Source organism: Papaver somniferum, chromosome 7 (genome assembly GCF_003573695.1).
Source record: "Papaver somniferum cultivar HN1 chromosome 7, ASM357369v1, whole genome shotgun sequence".
Taxonomy (NCBI): domain Eukaryota; kingdom Viridiplantae; phylum Streptophyta; class Magnoliopsida; order Ranunculales; family Papaveraceae; genus Papaver; species Papaver somniferum.
The window spans coordinates 21,138,343-21,152,621 of NC_039364.1; the positions used below are offsets into that span (position 1 = coordinate 21,138,343).

General features: G+C 35.5%; 1 protein-coding gene across 2 annotated transcripts; it reads left to right on the forward strand.

Annotated features, from left to right (window-relative positions):
• The first annotated feature begins 1,953 nt into the window (after window positions 1–1,953).
• LOC113300575 lies at window positions 1,954–3,107 on the forward strand. Of its 2 annotated transcripts, none has more exons than XM_026549778.1 (3): window positions 1,954–2,260; window positions 2,352–2,774; window positions 2,880–3,107. In XM_026549778.1, the coding sequence occupies exons 1-3, from the start codon at window positions 2,009–2,011 to the stop codon at window positions 2,952–2,954; spliced, it is 750 nt and encodes a 249-aa protein (XP_026405563.1). In that variant the 5' UTR covers window positions 1,954–2,008; the 3' UTR covers window positions 2,955–3,107. The 2 variants fall into 2 exon arrangements, with proteins under 2 accessions (XP_026405563.1, XP_026405562.1); XM_026549777.1 differs by having other exon boundaries at window positions 1,960–2,260; window positions 2,349–2,774.
• The last annotated feature ends 11,172 nt before the right edge of the window (window positions 3,108–14,279 follow it).

Below are 14,279 nucleotides of genomic sequence, written 5' to 3' on the forward strand. Positions count from 1 at the left end.
CATTATCAGGACTGCATAACAAGTTATGCAACAAATTTTGTAGATGCGTCACAAGTTGTGCAACCGTTTTTGTCGCTGCATAACAAGTTATGCAACCGTTTTCATAGCTGCATAACAGATTATTCAACCATTATGACCAAACACCAACACCAATATGACCAATAAATCCGTAGCTTCCCAACCAACACCACCAATTCCTCAAACTCAGCTGATTCTCTTTCTCATGCAAATGTTCACGAGCTCCTGCAATACAAGATTTCAAATGTTGCCTTTCAGAAGATTCAGTAATAAGACTCTTGGCGTGCTCAAAAAGTTCTTTACGAGCAAACCGGAACCCAGGTGCTGTATATCTAGTCTGTAAAAGTGTAGCAACACGACAAACCACAGTATATATCTGCAAATGCAAGCAATTGGACATCAATTTACTTTCCAAATCAAAATTCCAACTCTATTCAACATTTTGAAAGAAATGGGGCAATATGCTTCCTTTAGAAAGTATGTTGCAGTGGCTTAAGGTGTATGCCATGTGTATATAAGGAAGCCACATTTTGTTATCTCTTTGTTAACGTGTTACTGCCTAAGGAGAGTATTTGTAGCTAGTGAATGATCTCGGTTCATTACTATTAAATTCTCATAGAATTTCATAACAATATCTTACTATTAAATCCCACAAGTATGCTACCGCGGCCACCGCCACCACCACCACTGCTACCTATATCTAACCCCACTGTTACTTCAGCCCCTCTATGTAACCACCATTCTCATAACCTCTATCACCTCTATCTAATAAATGTTTTGCACCATTGCAACATCATCTCGCATCTAACTGTATTTTCACCATCACCACAGGATAAACTCAATCTAACTACTTTTACCACCACCAATTTCCTAACTATAAAGTTTCATCCCTAATCCCTCAAATTCTCATAAGATTCCACAAAATTGTATCTAAATATAACAAACTACAGCTCAATTATAAAACTGCATAAAATTTGTCCCTAATATCATACACAATTTTCAATTATCTTCTCTGCAAACCATAATTTTCGATCTTTAAATTGAGCTCAGCTTCACGATCTCTGAATAAACCCATAAAAAAAAACACCAGTATACACAACATCCATTCACCACCGTCTTCACAATCCCATCAACAGTCACAGAGAAATTGGGGATAAAACTGAGAGTAAAGAGAATTAATAATGGGTGGAGTTAGTAGTTAGAGTTGGGAATGGGAGTTGCGCAGTTTTAGAAATTTTTGGTTTGGAATTAATTTTTCCCCAAATATAGGTGTGCGCCTGTACTTTTATGACGGTGAGTTTCTGAGTGGAAAAAAATTGAAAATTGGTCAAGCAGTAGTTTTCACTATTTACAACGCTTCGACTATGCAAGAAAGGCTAGCCAAAAAGACCATCCAAACTATAGTAGCTAGACATGACTTTTGTAGGGTACCCACTACCCGCTATTCTCCAGAAGAAGAGTCGAGGCATATGGTTTCTAGGGTGTTTAAGCACACTATCTATTTAGAACCACTGGGGCAAAAAATTTCTAAAACATCAAATCTTTTAATTAACTAACTAAAGTGATTGGTCATTATAAACTCGGATGAATCAATGATGTTCTAGAAACAAATTAACATCTATCGAATGGGTATACTTAGAATAATCAAATTAACGATGTTCTAGAAACAAACATATCTATCGAATGGGTATACGATCTTCCACGTGCTATCACTTTCGTCGTAACCAATAAGCTAGTTCCCGCGAGAACCTCGTGGGCAGTTTGAAACTTCTCTGTGTACGCAGCACGCTCATGCATTGCAAAGAGTTACTTGATTGTCTCTCATCCTACAACCGTGAATGTACATTAGTATAAAACAAAGTTACGGTACAAGTGATAATGGTCCACCAAATCTGTCCTTATTATCTCATTTCTGGTTAGTGCCGGTTTGCATCAACTTATATATGTACATTAGGTTTCATTTCTCTCCAAGGAAAAAACTTGTACAGATATGAAAGACAGCAAGCAAAGGACATTTGGATCAACCGCTACTACTGCTACTACTGCAACCATGGATGTGAGTAATAATAAACGCATATTCTTGAAACTAGCTGCTAGGGAGATCCTTAAGAAGCTGAATAGTGGGAGTAGTTATCAAGATCTGTTACTTCTTCGTCGTCGGCTTCGGCAGTATTACTTTCTCTACTTCTCTAAGCTCAATATTAACGTACGTTCATCATCATCGACGTCGCCTAACTTGCATGTACGTCTCACTATGTCTCTTCTGTTCTATATAAATGTCTTGTCTAATAGAATGATATGCTAAGTTTGTTTAAAACATACGTATGCAGCAGTTGAGGATGGCTCATCGTGAAGGAGCGGTCGAAATGGAGTTGGAGCCTCATGAATGTTTACCTGCAGAGAAAGAAACAGCTGATGATCATAATGGTGGTACTGCTGCTACACCTAATACCATAACTCGTGTGGAGAGAATGAATCCGGAAGATATAATGATGATGCAAATGCGGGAGTATGAAGCAGATGAACCTTACAAGGAGATTTTGTCAGCATCAACATCATCGTTGTCATCAAGGCTTCAGTTTATGCCATCTATCAAGATACGAAAAAAAACGGAAGATTCCATACTGATAGACACAGTTGTTCAGAAAGACGTATCACCAACATCAACCCTATTTGGTGTTCTAGAAGAAGAAAAACTTGATATAGTTTTCGAACGTCAATATAGAACTGAAACCCAAGTATCTCATACCATCCAGGTTAGCAATTTGTTCGTATAGATTTTATAGGAAAGCTATAGCTAGCTTATTTGATCTCATGTTTACGTTGCGACTCTGCTGACATTTTACTGCTGCAATTCACAGGTAAAAGTGCGACCAGACTACGATCTGCATGATTTGGAAAACAAGCTTCGCACTTGGGCAGGATTTTCTACCTAAAGATCCACACGTACTCAAGAATTGAGCCTATATATGATATCATTTTTGCGTTAATGTAATCTTTGATTTAGGAGGGCACTTCCCTCGAGATATATCCATGCATGAATTCATAGTTTACTGTCATTATATTTAAGTTTCGGTTTATTTGGTCAACTTCTTCAGTTCCACCTTTGTTTTTCATTAAGTTTTCTTTGTCAATTTGGACGATTTGAGGTTAAGAAAAGCAAACATGTACAAATCACAAAAAGAGTCAATAAAAATTAGTATAAACCATCACTTTCTCAAATCTGTAAGGCTACTCGATTATTTATTCCATTCAAAGCAGGTCAAAACATTCGAATGTGACGCTTGTTGAAAAGTTGAACATAGGATGAACCATGACTCACGGGTGACGAGAGTGACTATAATTTAGAGCCTGTTTGGTATAGTTTTCAAAAACAGTTTTCTGTTTTTAAAAACAGAGAAAACAAAAAACAGGAGAAAACGCGTTTGGTAGGGACATTTTTAGAAAATGTTTTCTATCTGTTTTCTGTTTCTCAAAACAAAAAAGTGAAAACAACAAATTATTGTTTTTTGTGTTTTCTCTTTTTTTTCCTTGGTTCTTTTTTTTCTATTCAAAACAAAATAAGAGATCGGGGGAATGACTGCAAGTGAGTCATGGATAATATCACTATCTCTTAGACGAATCTTTACATTTGATACAGATTTAGTTGATTTTTCTTGTTTTAAAAAACAGTTTACCAAACAATTTTTAGAAAATGAAAACAAGAAAAAAAAAAATATGTTTTTAAAACAGTTGAAAACTATTTTTGGAAACTGTTTTTGAAAACTGTACCAAACAGGCTCGTATTTGGGTTCTAGAATATAAACATCAAACCAAATTCTGTACGGGCATTAAAAGTAAAGCACTTAGGGAAATGCCGAACCATCTGCTTCTCTCACTTAGGATAATCCTCGAAATAATCTCTCGCGTATATATATGTATTATTTCCGTTATTTCTTTAGAACTTTTGTGGAATAGATCTACAAATTACAATCGTCCAAGAAAATGGAACTATCTACACGTGAGTAGCCTAACATGCGCACTCAAAATGAACATCAACGGAGCAAGGTTCACATCTGTAGTGCCAAATTGGACAACGCTTTCTACAGATTGTGCACCATGTCTGCGGACTAGATTGCCAAGCGAGATGGTGATTCTTATCTATCGGGTGATTTACCAGAGGTGGAAGCGTTGAACATGTAGGGTGTAAGAAGAAACCTACTCTTTTTCTTGAGCAAAATGGGCATGAATAGAAAAGCCGACCATTAACATACTCTTCGCAAACACCACAACGTCCTCTCTTCACCAAATGCTCATCAGGATTTCCCTTGGTCCATATGAGGTTCAGTTGATGGTCAGGGTGAATATGCGTTGACAATACTTCAGGACCAGCAGCACAAGTTTCATGGATATCCCAATCACACAGTTCGTTGCACCGGTATCTTAAACCTATTCCCAGTAGACCGCATGCGTTGCAGATGAACCAGCCCTCCGATACAAGTTTTAAAGTATGCCGATGGGTGAAGTGGTGTAAGTACTTATTTTCCGACGATACAAGTTCCTTTGAGAAAATAGCACGCGTTTTTAGGGGCCACCCAAAAGAAATTAGGGGCCAACAATAAAACAAAAAAGGTCACCCAATCCTAAATTGTGTTCACCCCTTATCTCCCATATTTCGTAATGACAAAATTACCCTTCAATATTCGGTAGTTTGAGCAGGATTCGGGAGATAAAAAAATTTGAGGGATTTTTTTTTTTTTTTTTTTCGAACTTTGGTATAACCATAATCGGTAGTAAAGTGTGTTACTTTAACTTCCGAATGTATATTGGTCCCAAAATGAGATTTTTCCAAAATCCTTTAATTTTCGACTTTGGTACAACCATAATCAGTAGTAAAGTGTGTTACTTTAACTTCTGAATGTATATTTGCCCCAAAATGATATTTTGCGAAAATCCTTAAATTTTCGAACTTTGGTACAACCATAATCGGTAGTAAATTGTGTTACTTTAGCCTCCGAATATATTCATTTTTTGAATCTTAGTACTACCATAATCGGTAGTAAATTTAACTTCCGAATGTATTGGCCCCAAAATGAGATTTTGCCAAAATCATTTAATTTTCGAACTTTCGTACAACCATAATCGGTAGTAAATTGTGTTACTTTAACCTCCGAATATACTAAATTTTCGAATTTTAGCACTACCATAATCGGTAGTAAATTTAACTTCCGAACGTATATTGGCCCCAAAATGAGATTTTGCCAACATCCTAAAATTTTCGAACTTTGGTACTACCATAATCGGTAGTAAAGTGTGTTACTTTAACCTCCGAATATACTCAATTTTCGAACTTTTAGCACTACCATAATCGGTAGTAAATTTGATTTCCGAATGTATATTGGCCCCAAAATGTGATTTTGCAAAATCCTAAAATTTTCGAATTTTGGTACTACCATAATCGGTAAAAGTGTGTTACTTTAACCTCCGAATATATTCAATTTTCGAATATTAGTACTACCATAATCGATAGTAAATTTGACTTCCGAATGTATATTGTCCCCAAAATATGATTTTGCCAAAATCCTAAAATTTTCGAACTTTGGTACTACCATAATCGGTAGTAAAGTGTGTTACTTTAATCTCCGAATATACTAAATTTTCGAATTTTAGTACTACCATAATCGGAAGTGAATTGTGTTAATAAGTGATGCTTATTATCTGCCGATTGTGTTCATGGCCTCAAATTCAAATTTTCAAAACTTAACAAAAATTTCAAAATTTTCTACTTTCACAATCGGTAGTTAATGGTGTTCATTATATATCGATTGTGCGTAACTTTTTGTACAGAGAAATTTAATTTTTAGAATCAAGAATAATCGGTAGATATCGATCAATTTACCTACCGATTATGGTTGATGTTCTTAAGAAACGAAGAACATCAACCATAATCGGTAGGTAAAGTAGATTATTATCTACCGATTATGTTTCTGCTAGTGTAAATCCAAGAACATCAACCATAATCGGTAGGTAAAATAGATAGTTATCTACCGATTATGTTTCTGCTACTGTAAATCCAAGAAAATTTTCGGATCAAATTTTTGATTTCAAGTAATCAAATCCTAATTTTGAATCCCAACTACTATCATCTATTCGTTTTGTTTGTTGAACTCCTTTTTTTTTTTGATGTTCTAAGTTTCAACTTTAAGGTTAATGAATTTTGGGTTTTAATTTTAAACAATCAATCATAACATTTGTTTGATCGATGATCTTTGTTTTCAATCAAAATTAAAATGATGAAAAAAAATTTCAATGGGTGGAAAAGAGAAGAAGAAGTGGAATGATATAATTATGAAAATAAAGGATATAAGTTTAGATATAGTATAAAGGTGAAGAACAATATAGACAACTTTTTATTTTTAAGACATCCCTTAACCTCTTTCAATGGATGGGAATAAAAAGGTGGCTTCTAATTCTTTTTGAATAGCCCCTGAAAACGCTAGGATCTTTTGATCTTTTTGCCCTCTGAAGATGTAATTTTGTACAAAAGAATTGAATTCGAGTTGAGAAACCAAAAACAAGCTGTATGGATCTTTTCTGGCTACTTGATTAAAAAAGAGCTTAAATGGATCTTGAAATTAGCTTATATCCCATCAAGTTAATGTTCACTAGACTTCTTCAGAGGTGTGGGTCAAAATTATTTAATAATTGACTCCATGCAAGTGGGTACTTGTTCATTGACTGGTTATTAAATAATTGACGCGGTATGTGGGTGTAATTATGCAACCAAGTTGTTAAATGTTCTGGCTGGGTGTTAAGAGGAGGGAGGTCAAGAGAACAACCCAAGGCTAACAAGCCTCTCCTTACTCTACCCGCATAAATGATTAACCAAAGACCAGGCGAGGCTAAAATTTAAGTTACTACATGGATTTAGCCGAATGGGGATCGGACCCAATACGTTACTGACCTGATAAATTTACATCAGAGTTTAATAAACATAACATTAAAGCTAGAGTAACTCTATTGAATCATTAACCAACTGGCATTAGCCCAGTTGGGCAAAAAAAAAATATCTATGGAATCAAAAGATCAGATTAAGCTATTGTTTGGATGTCATTAATGTAACCTTTGATTTAGGAGGGCACTTCCCTCGACAGTTATATCTAGGGGTGTACATATCCTATCCATACCCGCCAATCCTACCCTATCCGCCAATGTTTTAATCGTATCCTACCCTACCCACTATTTGGCGGGTAGGGTGACAGTTAAAAGATTTCTTACCCGCCGTTAAATGGGTAGGGTGACGGGTAAAGTTCGAAATTATCTTACCCTGCCCGTCTATCCGCATGATATATTGAAAAGACCAAGTAACCCTTCCATTGTTTTTTTCTCCTGCACATTTTTTCGTTGTTTTTAAAGATATCAGGGGTAAAATATAAACACACTTTTGTTCATCTTTTCTTCAGAGAACTCAACCCCAAATCGAACCATTTACTCTCTCTTTTGTCGTCTGAAAATGAAAAGTGAAAACCCCATTCAAAATTCTCCATTGAAGAAGAAGATCAAAAAAGTCTCATCTCCATATAAGTAATTTGGTTCTAAGTGGTTTCACATTTCTCTAACCCCATCTTCAGGTACCATTCAAACTCCTCAAAAACTGAAATTTCAGATCGGAAATCGATTTATTGATGTTGTTGTTTTTACCTCCGAAACCAAGTAATTCTTGGCGTGTTAAAACTAGTGTTTGATGACTTCGTAGTGTTTTTAACTAGAGTTTACAACGATTGCCAAGAGCTTTCCTCTACTTTCTTCATATGAGTAATCAGTTGAGTAATATGATTTAGGAATTAGTTGAGAAATTAACATGCATGTTAACTGACTGATGAATTTCTCATAGAAATTTAGTTTGTTCCACATGGAGGACGAGTTTCAATAGGATTCTGTTAGGGATGGGAGCAAAAAGGCAATTGAATGGGATTTAAAAACTCAGGTCATATGTTAACTGATTGATAAATTGTCTCTTCATGGTTGTATAGATTTTCATTAATTCATGACTTCTAGCTAAAACCCATGTCTTTAAATGTAAAAAGTTTTAATGTTTCAAACAATTTCAGTGAGATTTTGTTCATATAACTCTGAACTATCTTAGCATCTTGGCATAAACTGTGTTTAGTAAGTGTCCTGAAATTTGGGTTAAGGGAAGTTGTATTCTGCAATATTTGTTGGATTGACTGTTGCAGTAGCATTACTGGTTGCAGAAGTGACTAGTGAGGAAGCATGGTTGAGATTACAGAATTGATGTCAACGAGACCTCCTATTCCCTCTCAAGATTCATATCAATCTGTGCAACAAAGGGTCAGTGTTGTTATATCTCTGCCACCTCCACCTCCACCATCTTCTCAAACTGAGGTCAGGGAAAGTATGAAGCGGAACAGAACATCTTCGGTGTGGGAGCATTTCCAAAAGAGTGTTGATGAAGCTGGTATTAAATGGGGGAAATGTAACAACTGTGAAGGTGGTAAATATAGGGCTGGTGGTAAGAAGTATGGCACATCAAATTTGAACTGGCATTTGACCAAGTGTCGGAAGTATATGGAGTCACTAGAAGCTGCGCAGTTGGACTCTCTCGGTAGTTTTTGTTGCAATGAATGAAGCTGTGGGCACAAGGTTTTACAGGGTTGATTGCACTGCAGTGACTATGAGCTGCAGAGCAGTAGGTGGTGCATATGGTGGTGAATTTGATATGGAATTGAGTGATAGAGATTAATGAACCAGCTGGTGTTGGTACTGATCAAGATGGTTTTAGCTACATGAAGTGATATTAGTCTTGTAAGGTTGTTGTCGATGTGAAGTTACAAACTGGTTGAGATGGGACATGGTGCTGGAGCTGTGTTGCTACCATGGTTAGATGGCTGGATTTGAATCCGAGAAAGGGTAGAGATAGAGCTGCAAGAAGCTACAGTAGCAGTAATATGGTGTCAATGGAATTGCAGACAAGGAAGAAATGCAGTGTGTATGTGTTGAAGAAGGTGGGAAAATGTTGTTGCAGGAGGTGATGTCTTATGGCAATCAGATCAGGTGGTAGATAAGGCATTGTTGACTGGAATGCAAAGGGCATGGGGTGTTGAGTGTGACTGCTGAAATGGAATGGAGATATTCTGATGCTGAGAAACTCACAGAGCTATGCTGAGCTGTAGTGGTTGAGCTGAGTATTACCTAGGTTTGCTACAGATTTTTTTGCTTTGGGGTCTGTGGTAATTGAATGCCAGACTGCATTGAGGAAGTTTGTTTGGTGTAGATGAATGGAATTGAATTGTAACTGGAATGAAGGAATCTATGAATTTGTGTCAGTTGAGAAACTACAGGGTATGAAGAGGTGGTGCAGTTGCTGATGAACTGGAATTGGAGGTTGTGTTGGTGGTAGTAAACGGTTATACCCGCCACCCTACCCGACCCGACCCGCCAGAGAATGGGTTGGGTAGGATCTTACTCGTTTAATGGCGGGTAGGGTGGCGGGTAAAAATTTTCTTAACCGCCAGTAAACTGGTAGGGTGGCGGGTATAGGCCATATCCTACCCACCCTACCCGTTGTGCATCCCTAGTTATATCCATGCATGAAGTCATAGTTTACTATCATTAATTTAAATTTTGGTCTATATGGTCAATTTTTCGATTCTACCTCCCTTTTTCATTCGTTAAGTTTTCTTTGTCAATTTGGAGATTATTTTGTACTACCATGCATGTGTTCCTGTTCGGTTATTGCTGAAGTAAAAAACATATCAAGGCAACGATTTGAGGTTAAGAAAAGTAAACATGAACAATTCACAAAAAAAAAATCGATAGGATTTAGTATTAGATTATTGCTGTAGCAGTGAGGGCCGTCCAAAAAAATAAAAAATGCGACAAAAAGTTGATAGAGTCTGTTGATCGCTCTTGACCGATGCTGCAGCCTACTCTTACTAGTCTAGATATACATATTTTGTTTTGTGGAATGCAACTCGGGTATTATTACTATTGGTATTATTTATTTATTTTGAAGCATCTAATATTTGTTTGTTTTGGTATCTAGCCTAGCATAACAAAAACTTGGAGCATCAAAATACAAAATATGAATGCACAAATCTTGCTTTGTTCAAACTTCTACGTGGTACAAAATTATAAACTGAACGCTTGCGTTAAGTACCCCAAAAGAAAACAAATGTTTAATTGATGCACGCGTGTACAGGTGTTCAAACATTAAGAACTGAAGGATAATTTTCTAAATTGACGTCTTAATAGAAAATAAGACCTTCACTTGACCAATTCCTGTTTTTCATCTCTCTCCCTTTTGAAAGATAAAAATGTCGGAGACTCTGTATCTCGTCTGTCCTTTAATTTCATCTTCATCTTTTTCCTTGTTTGTCTCTGAGATAAAAAAGAATATTCTGAATTTTGGTCAGTGATGGGTGAAGATGCTGGGATTTTTAAGATGTACGGTTCAAGATGAAATTGATGATTCGGTTTTAAACCAGCTAGGTTTTGAGTTCTTCATAATTCAATTGAAGTTCAGAGAGTATTCACAGAGAGCATTTAGATGATTGTAAAGGGTACCCGTACATTTATAGTGGTATGTAAAGTCTAAACTTGTAAATGAAATTTGTTCATCAAAAATTGATATTGATATTTGTTAATGAAATTTTGTTTGTAAATCTATTGAATAGATTACTCATATTAATTTTCCTTTTCAATTTCATGAACTTTCCACTTCAATTTGTGAAATTCCAAATTTTCTGTACAAACGTTTTTTTTTATTTTTTATGTGGGTCGATTACGGGTCATGAGGTCGGATCCAATGAAGTCCGTTTTTGAACAGTTCATCTTCTTTACCCGTTTTTCTGCTACTGCAGATTGTTTACAGTCCGAATCATCTGAGCGATCCAGTGGATGATTAGATGAACTTCGAACTAATAATTTGTTCGTTTGCTTGTTGTTGATGGAAATTGTTGAACAATAAGGATATCCGCGGCAATAGTTGTCCGGTAACTAATAAGGATATCCGTGGTAGATAGAGATGGACAGTAGAAGTAAGGTGCAAACTACAAAATGAAGAAGGAACAGAAATTTAGCCTATACTCCCAACTACATCTGCAAACATTTTCCTTGCATTGGATATTGTCCAACAGTATGTGTGAAAGAACACCGGAAGCTCTGAATTCGTAATTTCGTGGTTGTCGAACCGGTATGCCTTAAGTAACAACCTGCATTTCTACAAATCAAGTCCATACAATGAACACAAAATTGGTTAAAAACAACAAAATCAATAATTTATGGGTGAAATGGACAGTTAGATTTTGAAACTGTTTAAATGGACAAAAATGTAAAAATAGGCAGGATGTAACCAGTTTCATGGTGTCCATTTTCAAATATTTTTTCTTATTTTTAATTTACATAGGATGTATTCAGTTTCATCCTTGCTATTTTTTAAATTTAAGCTGCGATGAATCCAATTTCATTCTTGCTATTTTTTTTTTGGCCATTTCACCTAAACTATTTTTTACTCGTCCATTTGAACCGTGATTTAAAAAAATGTGGACAAATGACCCATTTTCCTACAATGAATCCGTCGGTTAACATAACAAATTTCTTTTAAATGATTATCTTTTGGGAACCTTCATTAGTTATGAGATAAAGAGAACGCCATCAGTACTAATAAATATATATTTCTCTTAATCCCGCAGACATCCTTCAATTTCAAACTTCCAAAGTTCAGATGATTAGTATTTGGTAAAGTTGTACAATATACACAAAATTGGTTAAAAAGACCAAAATCAACAATTCCTGGATGAAAAGAACATTTAGATTTTGATACTGTTTAAATGGACAAAAATTTAAAAATAGCCGGGATGTAAACAGTTTCATCCTACCCATTTTCAAATACTTTTTCTTATTTTTAATTTACATCAAGATGCATCCAGTTTCATCCTTGCTATTTTTTAAGTTTAAGTCAAGATGAATCCAGTTTCATCCTTGCTATTTTTTTGGTGTCCATTTCACCCATACAAATTTTTACTCGTCCATTTGAACCATGTTTTAAAAATATTTGGACAAATGACCCATTTTCCGTACAATATACGATATGCCTTAGTGGAGAAATTGGCTTTGACTTAGACTTGGTGGACTAGATTTAACTTAGTGGGCTAAATTTCTGGACCATGGTGGACTAAAACTAAAAATCCTTCGGTTAGTGCCTAATTTAGCCACCTAAGTGAAGTTTTCCAAGATTTAGGGTACGAAAACGTCCTAGACGAAAAACTATATGTTAGAACATTTTTCGGTCGAACTCACAAGTGTTGTTATATCAAACTTGTTGTCAAATTTAGTTGATCAAAACTATATCTTGATTTTAGTCTACAACTAGTTAAGTCTCGGATTAGGATAGTTATGTAGTTCAGAATCGGACATCACTGCATTCTAACGTTTGAAGGCGAAGATCAACCAAAGCTTTTAGAGGACTTCTTCAACAAAAGGTAAGTGAAGACTGAACCACCTATTTCTCAAGTTTTATATATATGTATATGTTCATCTTTCTATCTGTGAGACGTTGTTGCATGACTAATTAGACTATTGCAAGCATATCAAGAATTTCGAGTCAAGTTGTTCTTGAAATATATATGACTAAGCTTAATGAACAATTGTTCATACTTGATGAATTTCGGTCAAGAATAATTTATTGTTCATAACCTAAATCGTGATTCAAGATTATCATTCGAAAATAGTCTGGAACAGTGATATGTGTCATTGATGTTATTTGAGAATGTTTCGAATTGATTTAGAGACAAATATAGAACTATTGTAAATATGGATACATGACAGTATGCATACCAGTTTCACAAACTGGAAAAATGTCATAGTGTGACATGCATCTCGGTGGCTGCCCTCAGTAATTAGCTAGCGCCTTTAGTTACTTCTGTTGCTAGTTATTGGTGTAGTTGCATCCGTTAGGTAATTGACACGCGTTGCTCATCCATTGTGTAACGAGTAGGGTCAGTGATTGGTATTTATGCTGTAAGAGAACCCTAAATCGGATTATCTGAAAATTAATGAAAACAAAAACCCATTTGGCTGCGCACATTTGCACAGATTCAGGTCTGGATCTTCGATTCAGAAAGTGATTTCACCATTTATCCATTTCCTTATTTGATTTGATAGATTATCTGTTGTTCATTCACAACAATTGGTATTCAGAGCAGTTCGAATCCACCAATTGTTTTTTTATAATGACTCTTAAAGCTGTTGAAGAAGAGGTAGCTCAATTAAAAGCTTCTCAATCTCAGATTCAAACAGATTTCAATACCCTATCCGCTGAACTCACTACTAAGTTTGATTCTCTAGCAACAAATCTTAACATCACATTACAGGAGAACAATCAAAATCTAGTGAGATTATTCAATCGACCTTACAATAATTAATATCAACAACATACTGAAGATGCTTCTGGATCTCATGGTCATGATACAAAGGAACCGAGTTTCTCTCATCATCGTCAATACATCCCTCCTAATCGTTTTCCAAAGCTCGATTTTCCAAGAAATGGTTCATCACACAGGGACTCCCTTTGGTCGTCCAATAAACCACCACTTTCTCAAATCTACAATGAATACTCGATTATTTTACATCATTCAAAGCAGGTCAAGACATTCGAATCTGAAACTTGTTCAAAATTTGAACTTAGTATGAGGCTCTGAGCCGCAGTGGCGGAGCCTGGTTTCCGCAAGGTATAGTTTACCATTTGGACTTCATAAATTCAACACAACAGTGATTAATGTCTTGTTTTTTATTAGTGTGTTGAACTTTCAGATTGATTCCATACCTCGAAGACTATTTTTAATTACATGATTTAATGAAGTAGACTTGCGAAATTGGTTTTATAGTTGAAAGAAATCAAGGGATCTATAGCATACTGATTCCTTACCTAGAGATCTATAGCAGGACCGACCCAAGGATCTCTAGTAGATTCGATCCCAAAGTATGTTTTTAACATGAAACTTAGTCTAAAATAAATCCTCAGTTTGTCTATTAATTTAGGGTTTGCATATATACCAAAAATATATTTGGTTAAAGTGGAAAGTTCACAATGTCAATATAATATTTTTATCATGTGTTGAACTCTTATTACTTAATGTTCAAGTATTTTCCTTGAAACTCAAAGAACGATCCTATAACCGAAATATTTTAAATATCTTTGTGATATCCAGAATTAATATGCTTTTAATATCCCTGTAAATAAGCATATATATTCTTTTATT